The sequence below is a fragment of the Thalassophryne amazonica genome, chromosome 3, assembly GCF_902500255.1.
Source record: "Thalassophryne amazonica chromosome 3, fThaAma1.1, whole genome shotgun sequence".
In the NCBI taxonomy this organism is placed as follows: domain Eukaryota; kingdom Metazoa; phylum Chordata; class Actinopteri; order Batrachoidiformes; family Batrachoididae; genus Thalassophryne; species Thalassophryne amazonica.
In genome coordinates this window covers 104,416,295-104,437,172 of record NC_047105.1, presented here as the reverse complement: position 1 = coordinate 104,437,172, position 20,878 = coordinate 104,416,295, and the positions used below count along the sequence as shown (strand labels likewise).

Genomic DNA, 20,878 nt, shown 5'->3' with positions numbered 1-20,878 from the left:
CCCAGCCAACCTGCGGAGGAAACTCATCTTGGCCGCTTGTACTCTCAATCTTGTTCTTTCAGTCATGAGCCAAATCTCATGACCATAGGTGAGGGTTGGAACGTAGATTGATTGGTAAATCAAGAGCTTTGTCACCCTGCTCAGCTCTCTCTTCACCACGACGGTCCGATACAGCGACTGCATCACTGCAGACGCTGCACCGATCCGTCTATCGATCTCACACTCCATCCATCCGTCCCTCCCTCGTGAACAAGACCCCAAGATACTTAAACTCCTCCACTTGAGGCAAGGACACTCCACCGACCTGAAGAGGGCAAGGCACCTTTTTCCGGTCAAGGTATAACATAAATTTAAAACGTGGCACCTGTCGTCCTTTAAATGACAGATCATCAAGTTCTAGTTTGTTGTTGTTAACATGAAACATTAATAACTGACATGTTTTCCAGCAAGGAAAATATTTTGTGCACTTAATGCATGTACACAGTAAGCTAAAGTACCAAAAAATGCTGGTAGCCTATTGTGTGCAATGACGGTTGAATTAATTGCAGCATACACTGCTATATGTGAAAACTGTTCACTGGCTGAGGTTCAGCGGTTTAAGCCTTTGAGATGGACATCAGACTGAAAATTCCTGAATGAATGGAAATCTGACATTTGTAGTTTGCAGCACTATTTACAGTAAGTGAAAAACAGTTTAGTTTGTCTTTATTTGGAATTTTGGGGGATATCTCTCTGTGCACTCAAATTATGTGACCTTTATTTTTCTGTTGAGGTTGGAGTGTGTTAGTCATGCTTACATAACGGCTGAGTGGATCCTTGTCATTTGATTGGTGCTTTGTATGTCATGTGACATGGATTATTCGTCCCATTTGTGTTTGTTGCATTTAGAGTGCAATTTGGTTCCATTTAGTGCACAAATTTGGTTCCATACGTTTAGTACCATTGCACTCTATGCACACACACATATGCACGAACACACAACATGCACACACAACACACACACAACACGCAGGCGCACACACACACAAAACAAATCCACTGCACTGTAAGCCGTCTGGAGGCATGAAGAGCTGTTAAGAATAAGTTAGAATGAAAAGCTGGACTAATTTCTGATGTGATTTATTTATTTTTGCTGCACTGAGGAAGTACACAGTCTTTTTTTGGAAGTACACAAAGTTGGTGCACAACATCGCAGACGGCATCGTCAGAATTATTTTTGGCCTCGTATTTAAAGTTTGTGTTGGACTGTTGATATCAGAGCAGCAATGAGGCGCCAAAGCTGGACATACCTCTGATGTGATTTTTTGCTAGAAAACTCTTTTTCTTTTCTTTTTCTTTTTTTTTTTTGTGGAAGTACACAAAGTCAGTGAAGTGTGCAGCCAATCTGGTCTGTGTCAGCCTGATCCCGTCAGATCTCAATCTCAATCTCTCAATCTCAATTTATTTATAAATCAATTTAAAATGCATACCAACAACCAAAGCGCTGTACACAACAAGAACAGGCAATAAATATAAAAATAAACCACAGTTAAAAGCAGAAACACAAAAAAAAACAACATGTAAAACTGCATTAAAAGCCAAAGAGAAGAAATGTGTTTTAAGAGAAGATTTAAAAGCAGAGAGAGAATCAGCCTGCCTAATGTGCAAAGGAAGGTCATTCCACAGTTTTGGGGCAACGACTGAAAAAGCTCGGTCACCTCTACGCTTCCTCTTTGACCTTGGGATAACCAACAGTGACAAATCAGGTGACCTGAGTGAGCGTGAAGGGACGTATAAATGGAGCAGGTCAGGCAGATATAGCGGGGAAAAGCCATGAAACATTTAAAAACAAATAAAAGAATTTTAAAATCAATTCTAAAACGAACTGGGAGCCAATGAAGTGAGGCCAAAACCGGTGTAATGTGCTCGCACCTTCTAACACCAGCTAAAAGTCGAGCAGCAGCATTTTGCACCATCTGTAGGCTAGAGGATGACATTTTTCGGGAATTCCCGTGGGTCACGTGATTCCTGCGGGATTCCCGCGGGATGGGAGTCAAACTTTTAGCAATCCCGTTATTGGGATGGGACAGGAATAAAAATGAACGGGAGCAGGCAGGAGCGGGAATGCCAAAAATAGATGATGATTTTCATTTATTTAATGCCGCGTTCACACCGGGCGCGATCAGACGCTACAAATTCGCGGGGGTCGCGTGGCGACGGACGTGCCTCCTTCGCCCGGTGTGTCGCTCTGCTTTTGCTGCGAAAATTCGCCCCGGTGCGTCATCAAATAGGAGGAGCTTCCATTCCGCTCGCCGGCTCCGGTCAGTCAAGTTAACATGACGGACCTTGATCACACGGAGCGAGTTGTTGTGAAAAGCTCCCAATACAGAGAGTATCATTATTTGCTGCAGGAGCTGAGTCTGGATGATGGCCGCTTTCAGTGGTCCTTCCACCTCTGCAGGACCCAACTTGAGGACCAACTGTCCCGTTCACGCGCGCACATGTAAACAATAAAAAAAAAAAAAAAAAAAGAAACTCTGCTGCTTGCTGCAGGTCGCTCTTCCACCAAAAAACTCTGTCACAATTGTGTTTAGAAACCAGTCACCATTTGTTTTATTATACATCTGTGTAGTTAATAAGTAAAATAATCTCCATGAACGATTCGCTTGCGCGCACATAAAATAAAAAGAGAAAGAAACTCCACTCCTGCTGCTGTGGGGCTGCTGCTCGCTCCAAAAACTCTGTCATAATTGTGTTTAGAAACCAGTCACCATTTGTTTTATTATACATCTGTGTAGTTAATAAGTGAAATAATCTCCATGAATGATTCACTTGCGCGCGCATGTAAAATAAAAATAAAAAGAAACTCTGCTCCTGCTGCTGTGGGGCTGCTGCTCGCTCCACAAACTCTGTCATAATTTTGTTTAGAAACCAGTCACCATTTGTTTTATTATACATCTGTGTAGTTAATAAGTAAAATAATCTCCAATCGCTTGCGCGCGCACGTAACATAAAAAGAAAAAGAAACTCCGCTCCTGCTGCTGTGCTGCTGCTCGCTCCAAAAACTATGTCATAATTGTGAAATAAAGGACAAAAGAGACATACGTCCTGCTCACAGGCTGCTACCAGATACAGGACATGTTCACATCTTCAGTCAAACTCCAGACATCTCCACATCACTACATATTCATTCCCTGATTGATCATCACGGCGTGAGACAAACAGGAGTGGGATGGGAGTGGGACTGATTTTGAGTGGGAGCGGGATGGGATTGGGAGTCATCTTTACAGGAGTGGGACGGGATGGGATTTATTTTTTACTCCAGTCCAGGATTGGGACAGGGTGGGATTTTTTTTCTGGGAGCGGGATGGGACGGGAGTGAAAATCCACTCCCGTGTCATGCTCTACTGTAGGCGAGTAAGGAGAGTCTGATTCAGCCCAATATAAAGTGCACTGCAATAGTCCAGGCAATTAGTGATAAAAGCATGGATTAAAATCTCAAAATGATGCCGTGAAAGAAATCGCTTCACCTTGGCCAGTTGTCTAAGTTGATAGAAACTAGACTAGATCTCAGAAGCTAAGCAGCGCGGGGCCTAGTTAGTACTTGGATGGGAGACCTCTTTGGAACACCAGCGGCTGTGTGTGTTTCTCCAGGTTGCACTGGAGTTGCGTCAGAAAGGGCACCCGGCGTAAAACTTGTACCAAATGCCAATGTGGACCTGGCTGTATTTGCTGTGGCCACCCTGAACAAAAAAACAGGTGCAGCTGAATGGACAACAACAACAAAAAGTCAGTGCAGTGACGCACCAAAATGTAAATCCCTTTTCTGTTGTTCAGAAATTAATATAATAACAATAATGACAAGGATCTACAACCCCAATTCCATTGAAGATGGGACGTTGTGTAAAATGTAAATAAAAACAGAATACGATTTGCAAATCCTCTTCAACCTATATTGAATTGAACACATCACAAAGACAAGATATTTAATGTTCAAACTGATAAACCTTATTGTTTTTGTGCAAATATTTGCTCATTTTGAAATGGATGCCTGCAACAGTGGTATGTTTACCACTGTGTTACATCACCTTTTCTTCTAACAACACTCAATAAGCGTTTGGGAATTGATGACACTCATGATTGGGTATAAAAGTCTCAGTTGTTCACAAGCAAAGATGGGGTGAGGATCACCACTTTGTGAACAACTGCATGAAAAAATAGACCAACAGTTTAAGAACAATGTTTCTCAACGTTCAATTGCAAGGAATTTAGTGATTCCATCATCTACAGCCCATAATATAATCAGAAAATTCAGAGAATATGGAGAACTTTCAACATGTAAGCGGCAAGGTCAAAAACCAATATTGAATGCCCATGACCTTCGATCCTTCAGGCGGCACTGCATTAAAAACTGACATCATTGTGTAAAGGATCTTACCGTGTGGGCTCAGGAACACTTCAGAAAACCATTGTCAGTTAACACAGTTCATCACTACATCTACAAGTGCAAGTTAAAACTCTACCATGCAAAGCGAAAACCATACAACAACTTCCAGAAACGCCACCGCCTTCTCTGGACCCGAGCTCATTTAAAACAGACAGACCCAAAGTGGAAAAGTGTGCTGTGGTCTGATGAGTCCACATTTCAAATTGTTTTTGCATATCATGGATGTTGTGTCCACCAGACAAAAGAGGAAAAAGACCACCCAGATTGTTACCAGCGCAAAGTTCAAAAGCCAGCATCTGTGATGGTATGGGGGTGTGTTAGTATCCATGGCATGGACAACTTACACATCTGTGATGGCACCATCAATGGTGAAAGGTACATCCAGGTTTAGGAGCAACACTTGCTGCCATCCAAGCAACGTCTTTTTCAGGGACGTCCCTGCTTATTTCAGCAAGACAATGCCAAGCCACATTCTGCACGTGTTACAACAGTGTGGCATCGTAGTAAAAGAGTGCGAGCACAAGACTGGCCTGTCTGCAGTCCAGACCCGTCGCCCAATGAAAATGTGTGGCACATTATGAAGCTCAAAATACAACAACAGAGACCCCGGACTGTTGAACAACTGAAGTCGTATATCAAGCAATAATGGGAAAGAATTCCACAAAGCTTCAATAATTAGTGTCCTCAGTTCCCAAACGCTTATTGAGTGTTGTTAGAAGGAAAGGTGATGTAACACAGTGGTAAACATACTACTGCCCCAGCTTTTTTGAAATGTGTTGCAGGCATCCATTTCAAAATGAGCAAATATTTGCACAAAAACAATAAAGTCTATCAGCTTGAACATTAAATATATTGTCTTTGTGGTATATTCAATTGAATATAGGTTGAAGAGGATTTACAAATCATTGTATTCTGTTTTTATTTACATTTTACACAACATCCCAACTTCATTGGAATTGGGGTTGTATTTTAGCCGTTATATAAAACAAATAATGAATGTTTTTACATTCTTTCAATGGAACGAATATTTAATTCAGTGAAAAATGGAACATACCATTTAACGAGGCAAAGCCGAGTTGAATGGTATGTACCATTGAACTCATAAACATTCATTATTTGTATATTGTAATGCATTTTTCTGTCTTGTTACACATATTAAGTGGTCTGTATTTTTTACATGAGTCCATGTAGGCTGATTACTTGCAGGACCTGGGCGTATGGCATAAAAAAGACAACTGCAGAGACACTAGTGATGTGCTATGCGCTGCTTTGCAGCTGGAATACAGGGTCCATAAAGTAACTTACCCACATAGTAAGGTGTGTAACAGGGGGTCTGCAGAGAGTTCTGTAGCGTTGTCTCCTTTGCAAAGCCAAAGTCTGTGAGTTTGAGGACCCCATTTCTGTCTTTAGTGGTGTACAGCAGGTTTTCTGGCTGGTGAAAAGAACAAGTACTTGTAAAAATGTAACTAAGTGAAGTCAGACTTGCTCATACTTGCTTTACGATTTGTGTGTTGATTCTGATCCCTGATCCCTGCCTACCTTGATATCTCTATGCGCGATGTTCATGTGGTGTAGAAATTCGATAGCTGTGCCGATGTCCCTCATAATCTCAGATGCCTCTGGGAAAAAGAGGAAAAGCGGTACACTCTCTCAAACCAGAAGCAATGTCATTAAAAGAGCTTTCACAATTTCATGAATTGGACCAGAACTTTTCCATGATGTACCATGAATGGCTGCAAGCAAAGCAAGAGTAGATAGAGTGACCATGAGCCCAACATTATGTTGACAAGTTGTCATGAAATGGTCAGGTGATGGGTAATAACTAAACTGTTTCATGATGTCACCACAACATCTAAAAGAAACCCGATGTGTACCATGATAATACTATGATTTTGCAAGTGTTACAGCATTTTAATATACTGCAGGTGAATACAAAAACAAATGAGATGACATCAAATAAAAACAAACACATCTCTGTGCTAGTATGTAGTTCTCTAATATTAACCAAGAATTCTACTTCACATGTTTTTTTCCCCATCACACTAAGAAATTAAAGTAATGGACCTAAAAGGCCAAAATGCTTTGTCATTCCAGTTGTACTCTAGTAGGGTAGCAGCCACTTGTTTGACAGGTCCTGTGGCTTAACTTTCCTGTGATTTATAAAAGCTGCTTATATCTAAAACAATATACTGTATATATATATATATATATATATATATATATATATATATATAGAGAGAGAGAGAGAGAGAGAGAGAGAGAGAGAGAGAGAGAGAGAGAGAGGTATTGTCTGATCCACACTCAAGAGCAGAAGGTGGTGGTAAAACAAGTAGAAGATTATTAGACAGACTATTAGACTATTAGACAGAACTTTACTGATCCCTTGGAAAGACTCCCTCAGGGAAACTGAGCGAAATCTAAATGAAGAGGATGTGCTGGATCTTAGAGAATGAGTGATATTAATAAATCATGCTCTCAAACTGAAAGACCATGTTCTTAAAAAAGTTGAGGAATAACCTCCACACTACTAGTACAGCAGATAGAGAATATTTAGAGCGGAATCCTGCAAATGGTGATAAAAGCATCAAATTCGGCAGAAATACTCCTCAGACAATCCTCTTTTGAAAAAACCGATTGGCCACTTGAATTTTCAGTTGGCGCTCAGGTAGAGGTCAATGGAAGAATTACATAGGAGTCAAAATTAAAAGATGCTCCAATCATATTGAAACCTATGCCACATTACTTGCCTAATCATAAAAATTCAAAAAAGGTATGGTTTGGATGGTCTGTAACTGAATTCTATGGAGTTATGGGATAAAAAAAGCTGAATGGTCACAAAGGTCAGTGTTGGTTTGTACAGGGGTCAAAAGTTAAAGTTGCTCCAATTTTGGTAAAAAGTGATGTAAATTACTAGTTGAGTTAACACGGTTTTAAAAAGGCATCATTTGGACCATGAATTACCCTTACTTATCACGTTACGGGGTGACATATGTCACATGTCATAGAATCCAATAGACGTAGACCTAGTTTGACCTTTACTTTGGAGACAAAGCATTCAACACTGTCAACACTATTCCATTTATTAATCCTATTTGCTCAACCAATAATTTGCATAATTTTTTACCAAAATTGGAGCAACTTTAACTTTTGACCCCTGTACAAAATGAAACTGACCTTTGTCACCATTCCTGCTGTTTTTATCCCATAACTCCATAGAATTCAGTCACAGATAGTCCAAACTATACCTTTTTGGAATCTTTATGATCAGGCAAATAATGTGGAATATTTTTTAATATCACTGGAGCATCTTTTAATTTCGACCTCTGTGTAATTCTTCAATTGACCCCTACCTGACCACTGATTGAAAAGTCAAGTGGCCAATCGGTTTTTTCAAAAGAGGATTGTCTAAGGAGTATTTCTGCCAAATTTGATGCTTTTATCACCATTTCCATGATTGTTTCAGTTATCTGCTGCACTAAACTCAACACTTGACTTGTTTGCAGTTTGTGTGACAGCCAACATCACAATAAGGAGAATGGCTAGTGTAAGGTGAGGTTAACTATAGTGTTTTCAAGATAGATAATCAATTAAAAAGTTTATTTACATTTACTGGTCCAGGATTTAGTGAGGTAAATGGGCACACATTTAACTCCTGTGACATTTTCATCTGTTCAGTGGTAACAAGAAGCAGTTTTCATGCCTCATACAATAACATAAATTTTCTCATTCGCTTGTGCTTGTGGAGGCAGTGCTTGTTATAAACAAATAACTAAATAATATAAATAAAAAATTTATTTTGCTTCTTTTTGTATAAAGCAGCAGCCCTGTGCTTCAACAATAAATGCAACTTATAGGTCGAAATGACTCATATATGGACATATGCAACTAATACTATGGTGAAACATATATAGTGTGGAAATTAGATACTTTGAACATGTCCATTTTGTACCTTTAATATAAAGAAAGGTCCAGTTCTCACCTTAAGGTGTATTATGTAATTTATACGCTACTTTTCTAACCATTATACTCTTGGATACAAAGATTATACCCCAGTTTCTCTATCACACAGCACAGTAGCTTAGTGGTTAGCACTGGTGTCTCACAGCAAGAAGGTTGTGGGATTGCTTCCCGCCCTTTCTGTGTGGAGTTTGCATGTTCTGGGCACTCCGGTTTCTTCCCGCAATCAAAAACATACTTATTTAGGGTCTGCTCCTTTCTCTGCCCCTAACCAAGGCAGAGTCTCTCCATCTGGAGTTGGTGTTGGACAGTGGTTGGATTAACTGTAATTAGGATGGGTTAAATACAGAGGACAAATTTTGTTGCATGTACGAGGGCTGTCCATAAAGTATAGGTCCTTTTTATTTTTTTCAAAAACTATATGGATTTCATTCATATGTTTTTACGTCAGACATGCATGAACCCTCGTGCACATGCGTGGGTTTTTCCACGCCTGTCGGTGACGTCATTCGCCTGTGAGCACTCCTTGTGGGAGGAGTCGTCCAGCCCCTCGTCGGAATTCCTTTGTCTGGGAAGTTGCTGAGAGACTGGCGCTTTGTTTGATCAAAATTTTTTCTAAACCTGTGAGACACATCGAAGTGGACACGGTTCGAAAAATTAAGCTGGTTTCCAGTGAAAATTAACGGCTGATGAGAGATTTTGAGGTGACACTGTCGCTTTAAGGACTTCCCACGGTGCGAGACGTCGCGCTGCGCTCTCAGGCGGCATCATCAGCCTGTTTCAAGCTGAAAACCTCCACATTTCAGGCTCTATTGATCCAGGACGTCGTGAGAGAACAGAGAAGTTTCAGAAGAAGTCGGTTTCAGCATTTTATCCGGATATTCCACTGTTAAAGGAGATTTTTTTAATGAAAGACGTGCGGACGGGTCCGCGCGTCGGGACGCAGCCGGCGCGGAGCGGCGGCACAGGAAAAACACCTCCGTGTTGATAACCATTTGTAAAATCCAGGCGGCTTTTGATGGCTTTCAGTGGAGTGAGTATATGAGAAATTGTTTAACAGCTGGACATGTTCCAACTTGTCCTTAAGGCTTCCAACAGAGGTGTTTTTCCTGTGGCGGAGCGTCGCGGCGGCTGCGAGCCGACGCGCGGACCCGTCCGCACGTCTTTCATTAAAAAAATCTCCTTTAACAGTGGAATATCCGGATAAAATGCTGAAACCGACTTCTTCTGAAACTTCTCTGTTCTCTCACGACGTCCTGGATCAATAGAGCCTGAAATGTGGAGGTTTTCAGCTTGAAACAGGCTGATGACGCCACCTGAGAGCGCTGTGCGACGTCTCGCACTGTGGGAAGTCCTTAAAGCGACAGTGTCACCTCAAAATCTCTCATCAGCCGTTAAAATTTTCACTGAAAACCAGCATAATTTTTCGAACCATGTCCACTTCGATGTGTCTCACAGGTTTAGAAAAAATTTTGATCAAACAAAGCGCCAGTCTCTCAGCAACTTCCCAGACAAAGGAATTCCGACGAGGGGCGCACGAGGGTTCAAGAATGTCTGACGTAAAAACATATGAATGAAATCCATATAGTTTTTGAAAAAAATAAAAAGGACCTATACTTTATGGACAGACCTCATATGTTCTATTTTATTCTATTCTATTATCCTCACCTTTCTCAGTGAAGGCTTGATCTCCTCTGGCCTGGATTCGGCTAAACAGTTCTCCACCCTCCATACTGAAGAAATGCAGAAAAAAGATATTAAAAACTGCAAAATGGTATCATCTGAGTGAATAATATCTTTGAAATTTGGATTCAGAAGTCAAGACTATTCACTTCTACAAGACTGTTATGAGCACTAACATGTTTGCTGCTTTTTATGCCACATGGATGAGTGGCTAAATGCGATTTATTGTAGCTGTGACAGTAATATCAACTGTGTATGCAGAGTTTCTGACTTTATCCTGTTTTCACAGTGAAAATTTTCAAGATCCACTTGCTGCAAGAAACAGTTTTTTTTTTTTTTTTGCACTCAAAAATATATTCTGCAGTTCCAACTATAGGAAACGAGGACAGGAGCAACTGCAGCTTTTTAATGTTAACATTCATTTTCACAAAACGTCAATTATAGGACATTAATTTGAGGTTAGAAGCTCGGAACCTTTTTTCTTCCATTAGTTGTTTTGATATTCCCTGCTCTAAAGTTGGACACTTTAATATGGAGTTGAAAGGGACCTGTTCACTCGAAATGCACCCTTTGCTTCTTCTGGGTGGGCTTCCTCTGAGCTCATCAAAGCTTACCACTTGGAGACAACGTGAATTAATGGTGATGTTGTGATGATCATGACCATCAGAGGGTGCTGTGGAAATGTTGACACAGTTGTTGCAAGACAATGCTCACAACAAAAGCTGTAAGCATTTGAATAGTTTTTGTTTAAAATCTTATGTACTTTAAACTCCCCCTCTAGCTGCCACCTTATCGTGGTGGGGGAGTTTGCGTACCCGGATGATCCTAGGAGCTATGTTGTCGGGGGCTTTGTGCTCCCTGTAGGGTCTCCCAAGGCAAACAGGTCCTAGGTGACGGGTCAGACTAAGGGCAGTTCAGAACCTCCATAACCAGTAAAAGATCAAGGACCGTGACGTCGCCCGGTATGGCGGAGCCGGGGTCCCACCCTGGAGCCAGGCCTGGGGTTGGGGCTCGTGCGCGAGCGCCTGGTGGTTGGGCCTTAGCCCATGGGGCCCGGCCGGGCTAAGCCTGAAAGAGTGACGTGGGCCCGCCCTCCTGTGGGTTCACCACCTGTAGAGGGGGCCATGGGGGTCGGGTGCAGAGAGGATTGGGTGGCGGTCGAGGGCGGGTGGCCCGGCGGCCCGGTCCATGCTCACAGCCCCTGGCTGTTGGGACGTGGAATGTCACCTCGCTAGGGGGGAAGGAGCCTGAGCTTGTGCGGGAGGTTGAGAGATACCGACTAGTGATAGTCAGGCTCACCTCCACGCACAGCTTGGGCTCTGGTACCCAACTCCTGGAGAGGGGCTGGACGCTTCATTTTTCTGGCGTCGCCCACGGGGAGAGGCGGAGAGCTGGGGTCGCACTGCTTATTGCTCCCCAGCTCAGTCGCCAAGTGTTGGAGTTCACTCCGGTGAACGAGAGGGTCGCGTCCCTATGCCTTCGGGTCGGGGACAGGTCTCTCACCGTTGTCTCGGCCTACGGGCCAAGCGGCAGTGCAGAGTACCCGACCTTCCTGGAGTCCCTGGGAGGGGTACTAGATAGCGCTCCGACTGGGGACTCCATTGTTCTCCTGGGGGATTTCAACGCCCACATGGGCAGCGACAGTGAGACCTGGAGGGGGGTGATCGGGAAGCACGGCCTCCCCGATCTGAACCCAAGTGGTGTTCAGTTGTTGGACTTCTGTGCTAGTCACATTTTGTCCATCACGAACACCATGTTCGAGCACAAGGGTGTCCACAAGTGCACGTGGCACCAGGACACCCTGAGCCGGAGGTCGATGATCGACTTTGTAGTCGTATCATCTGACCTTCGGCCACGTGTCTCGGACACTCGGGTGAAGAGAGGGGCAGAGCTGTCGACTGATCACCACCTGGTGGTGAGTTGGATCCGCTGGGAGGGTAGGAAGCCGGTAAGACCTGGCAGGCCCAAACGTATCGTGAGGGTCTGCTGGGAACGACTGGCGGAACCCTCTGTCAGCGAGGTCTTCAACTCCCACCTCCGGGAGAGCTTCTCCCAGATCCCGGGGGAGGTTGGAGACATGGAGTCCGAGTGGACCATGTTCTCCACCTCCATTGTCGATGCGGCTGCTCATAGCTGTGGTCGCAAGGTCTCTGGTGCCTGTCGCGGCGGCAATCCCCGAACCCGGTGGTGGACACCGGAAGTAAGGGATGCCATCAAGCTGAAGAAGGAGTCCTACTTATCTTTGTTGGTAGGTGGGACCCCAGAGGCAGCTGACAGGTACCGGCAGGCCAAGCGTGCCGCAGCCCGTGCGGTCGCAGAGGCAAAAACTCGGGTCTCGGAAGAGTTCGGGGAGGCTATGGAGGAGGACTAACGGTCGGCCTTGAAGAGATTCTGGCAAACCGTCCGACGCCTCAGGAGGCGGAAGCAGCTCTCCACCAGCACTGTTTACGGTGCGGGTGGGGAGCTGTTGACCCTGACTGGGGATGTTGTTGGGCGGTGGAAGGAGTACTTCAAGGATCTCCTCAATCCCATCGTCACGTCTTCTGAAGAGGAAGCAGAGACTGGGAACTCGGAGGCGGACTCATCCATTACCCGGGCCGAAGACCCACATCATCCAGAGACTTAAGGTTCTCAGGATGGATTTCATCCACCCCAGGAGCCTTGCCACCGAGGAGCTTTCTAACCACCTCGGTGGCAAGGCTCCTGGGGTGGATGAAATCCGTCCTGAGTACCTTAAGTCTCTGGATGTTGTGGGGCTGTCTTGGCTGACACGCCTCTGCAACATCACGTGGCGATCGGGGACATTTCCTCTGGATTGGCAAACCGGGGTGGTGGTCCCTCTGTTTAAGAAGGGGGACCGGAGGATGTGTTCCAACTATAGGGGGATCACACTCCTCAGCCTCCCCGGTAAGGTCTATTCCAGAGTACTGGAGAGGAGAATTCGACCGATGGTTGAACCTCGGATTCAGGAGGAGCAGTGTGGTTTTCGTTCTGGTCGCGGCACACTGGACCAGCTCTACACGCTCCATCGGGTGCTCGAGGGTTCATGGGAGTTTGCCCAACCAGTCCACATGTGTTTTGTGGATCTGGAGAAGGCATTCGACTGTGTCCCTCGGCGCACCCTGTGGGGAGTGCTCCGGGAGTACGGTGTCTGGGGTCCTTTGCTAAGGGCTATCCGGTAGTAAGTCAAACCTGTTTCCAGTGCACGTTGGCCTCCGCCAGGGCTGCCCTTTGTCACCGGTTCTGTTCATTATTTTTTTGGACAGAATTTCTAGGCGCAGCCAAGGTGTAGAGGGGGTCTGGGGAACCACAGAATCTCATCGCTGCTGTTTGCGGACGATGTGGTTCTGTTGGCTTCGTCAAATCAGGACCTTCAGCGTGCACTGGGGCGGTTTGCAGCCGAGTGTGAAGCATCCGGGATGAAAATCAGCACCTCCAAATCCGAGGCCATGGTTCTCGACCGGAAAAAGGTGCTTTGCCCTCTATAGGTCGGTGGAGTGTCCTTGCCTCAAGTGGAGGAGTTTAAGTATCTCGGGGTCTTGTTCACGAGTGAGGGACAGATGGAGCGTGAGATCGATAGACGGATCGGTGCAGCATCTGCAGTGATGCGGTCGCTGTATCGGACCGTCATGGTGAAGAGAGAGCTGAGTAGGGGGGCAAAGCTCTCGATTTACCGATCGATCTACGTTCTGATCCTCACCTATGGTCATGAGATTTGGCTCATGACCGAAAGAACGAGATCGCGAGTACAAGCGGTCGAGATGAGTTTCCTCCGCAGGGTGGCTGGGCGCTCCCTTAGAGATAGGGTGAGGAGCTCGGTCACTCGGGAGGAGCTCGGAGTCGAGCCGCTGCTCCTCCACTTCGAAAGGAGTCAGCTGAGGTGGCTTGGGCATCTTTTCCGGATGCCCCTTGGACGCCTCGCTGGAGAGGTGTTCCGGGCACGTCCCACTGGGAGGAGGCCCCGGGGAAGACCCAGGACACGCTGGAGGGACTACATCTCTCGGCTGGCTTGGGAACGCCTTGGGGTTCCCCCGGAGGAGCTGGAGGAGGTGTGTGTGGATCGAGAGGTCTGGGCGGCTTTGCTTGAGCTGCTGCCCCCGCGACCCGACTCCGGATAAAGCGGAAGAAAATGGATGGATGGATGGATGGATGGATGTACTTTAAAAAAGGGGCTGGACAAATGAGACTAGAAAGAATAAATGTCCAAAATGGTGACGGCTATCACATTATTAGCAAACTCTGATAAACTGTTTGTTTTCCCATATATATATATATATATATATATATATATATATATATATATATATATATATATATATAATATAAAATTCTGCACTTCTGAAAGCAAAAATGTTAAAATACATAAGTATAATTTGCAATCACTTGTAACGTAATAGTACAAATGTGTGCTGTGCATTAGCTATTAGATATCACTGTTCATGCAACACAAATGGGCGTTAGTCTTCCGTCATATGACAGATTACCGACGACATCCAGGTTTCGCCACAGACAACGGAATAACGGCGCCTGCTATACTGCTCTCGCACACATTTTTGCAGGGAAATTTCACATAAACAACTTCAGCTCTTTATTTTATCCTGTTTACATCCAGATGACACAAACCATGATAAAACACAAGAATTACACAAAGCTCAATGATCAGAGGACAATCTCAACATTTTTTTGTTTGGTCTTGGCGGCGACCACAGCCCATGTAGCTGAGGAGCAGCCAGATAAATATCCCAACGTGCGGGCCACTGAGATCAGTGGTCCATCCTGGGAGGGGAGCACGCCAGCGTCGAGCATCACGGAGGCCGGTGCACAACCGACTTGATCAATGCTGATTGCGGCAGGAACGAACAAATCAATCAATCAATCAATCAATCAATCAATTTTTTTATATAGCGCCAAATCACAACAAACAGTTGCCCCAAGGCGCTTTATATTGTAAGGCAAAGCCATACAATAATTATGTAAAACCCCAACGGTCAAAATGACCCCCTGTGAGCAAGCACTTGGCTACAGTGGGAAGGAAAAACTCCCTTTTAACAGGAAGAAACCTCCAGCAGAACCAGGCTCAGGGAGGGGCAGTCTTCTGCTGGGACTGGTTGGGGCTGAGGGAGAGAACCAGGAAAAAGACATGCTGTGGAGGGGAGCAGAGATCGATCACTAATGATTAAATGCAGAGTGGTGCATACAGAGCAAAAAGAGAAAGAAACAGTGCATCATGGGAAACCCCCAGCAGTCTACGTCTATAGCAGCATAACTAAGGGATGGTTCAGGGTCACCTGATCCAGCCCTAACTATAAGCTTTAGCAAAAAGGAAAGTTTTAAGCCTAATCTTAAAAGTAGAGAGGGTGTCTGTCTCCCTGATCTGAATTGGGAGCTGGTTCCACAGGAGAGGAGCCTGAAAGCTGAAGGCTCTGCCTCCCATTCTACTCTTACAAACCCTAGGAACTACAAGTAAGCCTGCAGTCTGAGAGCGAAGCGCTCTATTGGGGTGATATGGTACTACGAGGTCCCTAAGATAAGATGGGACCTGATTATTCAAAACCTTATAAGTAAGAAGAAGAATTTTAAATTATATTCTAGAATTAACAGGAAGCCAATGAAGAGAGGCCAATATGGGTGAGATATGCTGTCTCCTTCTAGTCCCCGTCAGTACTCTAGCAGCAGCATTTTGAATTAACTGAAGACTTTTTAGGGAACTTTTAGGACAACCTGATAATAATGAATTACAATAGTCCAGCCTAGAGGAAATAAATGCATGAATTAGTTTTTCAGCATCACTCTGAGACAAGACCTTTCTGATTTTAGAGAAAAAAGCAGTCCTACATATTTGTTTAATATGCGCTTTGAATGACATATCCTGATCAAAAATGACTCCAAGATTTCTCACAGTATTACTAGAGGTCAGGGTAATGCCATCCAGAGTAACGATCTGGTTAGACACCATGTTTCTAAGATTTGTGGGGCCAAGTACAATAACTTCAGTTTTATCTGAGTTTAAAAGCAGGAAATTAGAGGTCATCCATGTCTTTATGTCTGTAAGACAATCCTGCAGTTAAGCTAATTGGTGTGTGTCCTCTGGCTTCATGGATAGATAAAGCTGGGTATCATCTGCGTAACAATGAAAATTTAAGCAATACCGTCTAATAATACTACCTAAGGGAAGCATGTATAAAGTGAATAAAATTGGTCCTAGCACAGAACCTTGTGGAACTCCATAATTAACCTTAGTCTGTGAAGAAGATTCCCCATTTACATGAACAAATTGTAATCTATTAGACAAATATGATTCAAACCACCGCAGCGCAGTGCCTTTAATACCTATGGCATGCTCTAATCTCTGTAATAAGATTTTATGGTCAACAGTATCAAAAGCAGCACTGAGGTCTAACAGAACAAGCACAGAGATGAGTCCACTGTCCGAGGCCATAAGAAGATCATTTGTAACCTTCACTAATGCTGTTTCTGTACTATGATGAATTCTAAAACCTGACTGAAACTCTTCAAATAGACCATTCCTCTGCAGATGATCAGTTAGCTGTTTTACAACTACCCTTTCAAGAATTTTTGAGAGAAAAGGAAGGTTGGAGATTGGCTTATAACTAGCTAAGATAGCTGGGTCAAGTGATGGCTTTTTAAGTAATGGTTTAATTACTGCCACCTTAAAAGCCTGTGGTACATAGCCAACTAATAAAGATAGATTGATCATATTTAAGATCGAAGCATTAAATAATGGTAGGGCTTCCTTGAGCAGCCTGGTAGGAATGGGGTCTAATAGACATGTTGATGGTTTGGATGAAGTAACTAATGAAAATAACTCACACAGAACAATCGGAGAGAAAGAGTCTAATCAAATACCGGCATCACTGAAAGCAGCCAAAGATAACGATACGTCTTTGGGATGGTTATGAGTAATTTTTTCTCTAATAGTTAAAATTTTGTTAGCAAAGAAAGTCATGAAGTCATTACTAGTTAAAGTTAATGGAATACTCAGCTCAATAGAGCTCTGACTCTTTGTCAGCCTGGCTACAGTGCTGAAAAGAAACCTGGGGTTGTTCTTATTTTCTTCAATTAGTGATGAGTAGAAAGATGTCCTAGCTTTACGGAGGGCTTTTTTATAGAGCAACAGACTCTTTTTCCAGGCTAAGTGAAGATCTTCTAAATTAGTGAGACGCCATTTCCTCTCCAACTTACGGGTTATCTGCTTTAAGCTACGAGTTTGTGAGTTATACCACGGAGTCAGGCACTTCTGATTTAAAGCTCTCTTTTTCAGAGGAGCTACAGTATCCAAAGTTGTCTTCAATGAGGATGTAAAACTATTGACGAGATACTCTATCTCACTTACAGAGTTTAGGTAGCTACTCTGCACTGTGTTGGTATATGGCATTAGAGAACATAAAGAAGGAATCATATCCTTAAACCTAGTTACAGCGCTTTCTGAAAGACTTCTAGTGTAATGAAACTTATTCCCCACTGCTGGGTAGTCCATCAGAGTAAATGTAAATGTTATTAAGAAATGATCAGACAGAAGGGAGTTTTCAGGGAATACTGTTAAGTCTTCTATTTCCATACCATAAGTCAGAACAAGATCTAAGATATGATTAAAGTGGTGGGTGGACTCATTTACTTTTTGAGCAAAGCCAATAGAGTCTAATAATAGATTAAATGCAGTGTTGAGGCTGTCATTCTCAGCATCTGTGTGGATGTTAAAATCGCCCACTATAATTATCTTATCTGAGCTAAGCACTAAGTCAGACAAAAGGTCTGAAAATTCACAGAGAAACTCACAGTAACGACCAGGTGGACGATAGATAATAACAAATAAAACTGGTTTTTGGGACTTCCAATTTGGATGGACAAGACTAAGAGTCAAGCTTTCAAATGAATTAAAGCTCTATCTGGGTTTTTGATTAATTAATAAGCTGGAATGGAAGATTGCTGCTAATCCTCCGCCCCGGCCCGTGCTACGAACATTCTGGCAGTTAGTGTGACTCGGGGGTGTTGACTCATTTAAACTAACATATTCATCCTGCTGTAACCAGGTTTCTGTAAGGCAGAATAAATCAATATGTTGATCAATTATTATATCATTTACCAACAGGGACTTAGAAGAGAGAGACCTAATGTTTAATAGATCACATTTAACTGTTTTAGTCTGTGGTGCAGTTGAAGGTGCTATATTATTTTTTCTTTTTGAATTTTTATGCTTAAATAGATTTTTGCTGGTTGTTGGTGGTCTGGGAGCAGGCACCGTCTCTACGGGGATGGGGTAATGAGGGGATGGCAGGGGGAGAGAAGCTGCAGAGAGGTGTGTAAGACTACAACTCTGCTTCCTGGTCCCAACCCTGGATAGTCACGGTTTGGAGGATTTAAGAAAATTGGCCAGATTTCTAGAAATAAGAGCTGCTCCATCCAAAGTGGGATGGATGCCGTCTCTCCTAACAAGACCAGGTTTTCCCCAGAAGCTTTGCCAATTATCTATGAAGCCCACCTCATTTTTTGGACACCACTCAGACAGCCAGCAATTCAAGGAGAACATGCGGCTAAACATGTCACTCCCGGTCCGATTGGGGAGGGGCCCAGAGAAAAGTACAGAGTCCGACATTGTTTTTGCAAAGTTACACACCGATTTAATGTTAATTTTAGTGACCTCCGATTGGCGTAACCGGGTGTCATTACTGCCGACGTGAATTACAATCTTACCAAATTTACGCTTAGCCTTAGCCAGCAGTTTCAAATTTCCTTCAATGTCGCCTGCTCTGGCCCCCGGAAGACAATTGACTATGGTTGCTGGTGTCGCTAACTTCACATTTCTCAAAACAGAGTCGCCAATAACCAGAGTTTGATCCTCGGCGGGTGTGTCGTCGAGTGGGGAAAAACGGTTAGAAATGTGAACGGGTTGGTGATGTACACGGGGCTTCTGTTTAGAACTACGCTTCCTCCTCACAGTCACCCAGTCGGCCTGCTTTCCCGGCTGCTCGGGATCTGCCAGGGGGTAACTAACGGCGGCTAAGCTACCTTGGTCCGCACCGACTACAGGGGCCTGGCTAGCTATAGAATTTTCCACGGTGCGGAGCCGAGTCTCCAATTCGCCCAGCCTGGCCTCCAAAGCTATGAATAAGCTACACTTATTACAAGTACCATTACTGCTAAAGGAGGCCGAGGAATAACTAAACATTTCACACCCAGAGCAGAAAAGTGCAGGAGAGACAGGAGAAGCTGCCATGCTAAATCGGCTAAGAGCTAGTAGCTACGCTAAGCTAGCGGATTCCTAAAAACACGCAAAGTGAATAATGTGTAAATAATTTAGAGGTGATTCAGCAGAAGGAGTGCTTTAGTTAAGGCACGTAAAGATTACACTGGGAAACAAATCGTAATCTAGATAACTAGATCAATCTAACTGCGCAGATTAAACAGCTAACAGATACAGAAAAACACCGCTGTGCTCCGGAACAGGAAGTGATACAATACTGCAGTGAGAGCCAACCACCAGTAGAGGCAAGCAAGAGACCAGGGAATATAGAATATAGAGAACAAATGGGAATATAACAACAATGTTACGTCCACTGTGACAGGGAACTGAGAGACCAGTATGAAGAAAACAGCAAAAATGGAAATCAAAATTCTTGATGTACCGAGACATATTTTCATTCTTTGGGATTTTTGTGCTGGATAGTGGCATGCATTATTTCCATTCTTCTACATATTAAAGGACATGTCGCATTGAAATTAGAACATTTTCGAGTGTTTCTGACAGGGCTTACGCAGCTTTGAGGAAATGTCCCAGTGCGCGCTTGAATGGAATGTAACTGCTAATGTTAAAAATGGAGCCACAGATTAATTCCAAAGTTTACACAAGTGTGATGTTGTGTTATGAGGACTCGTTTTTAAGTGAAAAGTTTAAAAGCAGCAGCCAGTTTCTATTGTGAGAAACCTTAGTGCATGTGCACGTTTATCATGATTGCAGCCTAATAATTACAGTCTGCTAGAGGCTCAGCTTTGTACACATTTATAAGTGTTGTCATCAATATAACTGTGAAAAATCTAAAAAATACATCTGTGTGATCAGACAGCCTGAAAAACAGTGGAGAATTTTGCGTGCACGGTGCGTGACAAGGTGCATACTGTGATGATTTCTGATGGACAAGATACAAGGAAACAATGGAAAAAGAGGCCAGCCCCTTCCCCATCAAATCAAACACTTCACAAGTGGTTTAAAGGCTCAGATAAAGGAAAACTCTGGAAATTGTGGATAGATACTGAATATGATATCAGAGTGAACTGAAGTCAGATAATCTCATAAGTTCATGTAGGATCCATTTAACTAATTTATTTTAAATTTAAATTCACAAAGGAACAGAATTATCTGCAATAATGCAAACTGAAGTTGTTAACTATTCAATGAGAGAAAGTCTGCATCATTGGCAGAAAAAGGAAAATATGTACAAATCATAGTTAACTTTTATTTGATCTCATATTTTGATGTAGAGAATGAACATTGATCTGAAGCTTTTATTAAATTATTTAAATCGATTAAATTGGATATCTTATTATTGTAGGATATATTGGGTTATGGTGGTATCATAAAAAAATTGTTAAGTATCACTGTGTACAACTTTTCTCACAGTCAAAATACACTTTTCACTTAGAAAAAAAATCACTTTGTAGGGTTATATCTTGTTCAGATATAACTGAGAACACTGATTTTTCCAAGTAAGAATTGTGTGTCAAGAATCTACCAGAATGCACCAAAATGCACCCTTGTTGAAAGTTTTTTTCTGGGAGAACATGCCCCCAGACCCA

At 43.4% G+C, this 20,878-nt stretch overlaps 1 protein-coding gene across 1 annotated transcript in view; it reads right to left on the bottom strand.

Annotated features, from left to right (window-relative positions):
* The window catches only part of mapkapk3 (MAPK activated protein kinase 3), a 75,152-nt gene that overhangs the window by 13,015 nt on the left and 41,259 nt on the right, over positions 1–20,878 (bottom strand). The window contains exons 3-5 of the mRNA XM_034167212.1: positions 10,052–10,116; positions 5,966–6,045; positions 5,732–5,858 (exon numbers count right to left, since the gene is read on the bottom strand). Coding sequence (XP_034023103.1) covers positions 5,732–5,858; positions 5,966–6,045; positions 10,052–10,116 — 272 coding nt within the window. The remainder of the gene's footprint in view (positions 1–5,731; positions 5,859–5,965; positions 6,046–10,051; positions 10,117–20,878) is intronic.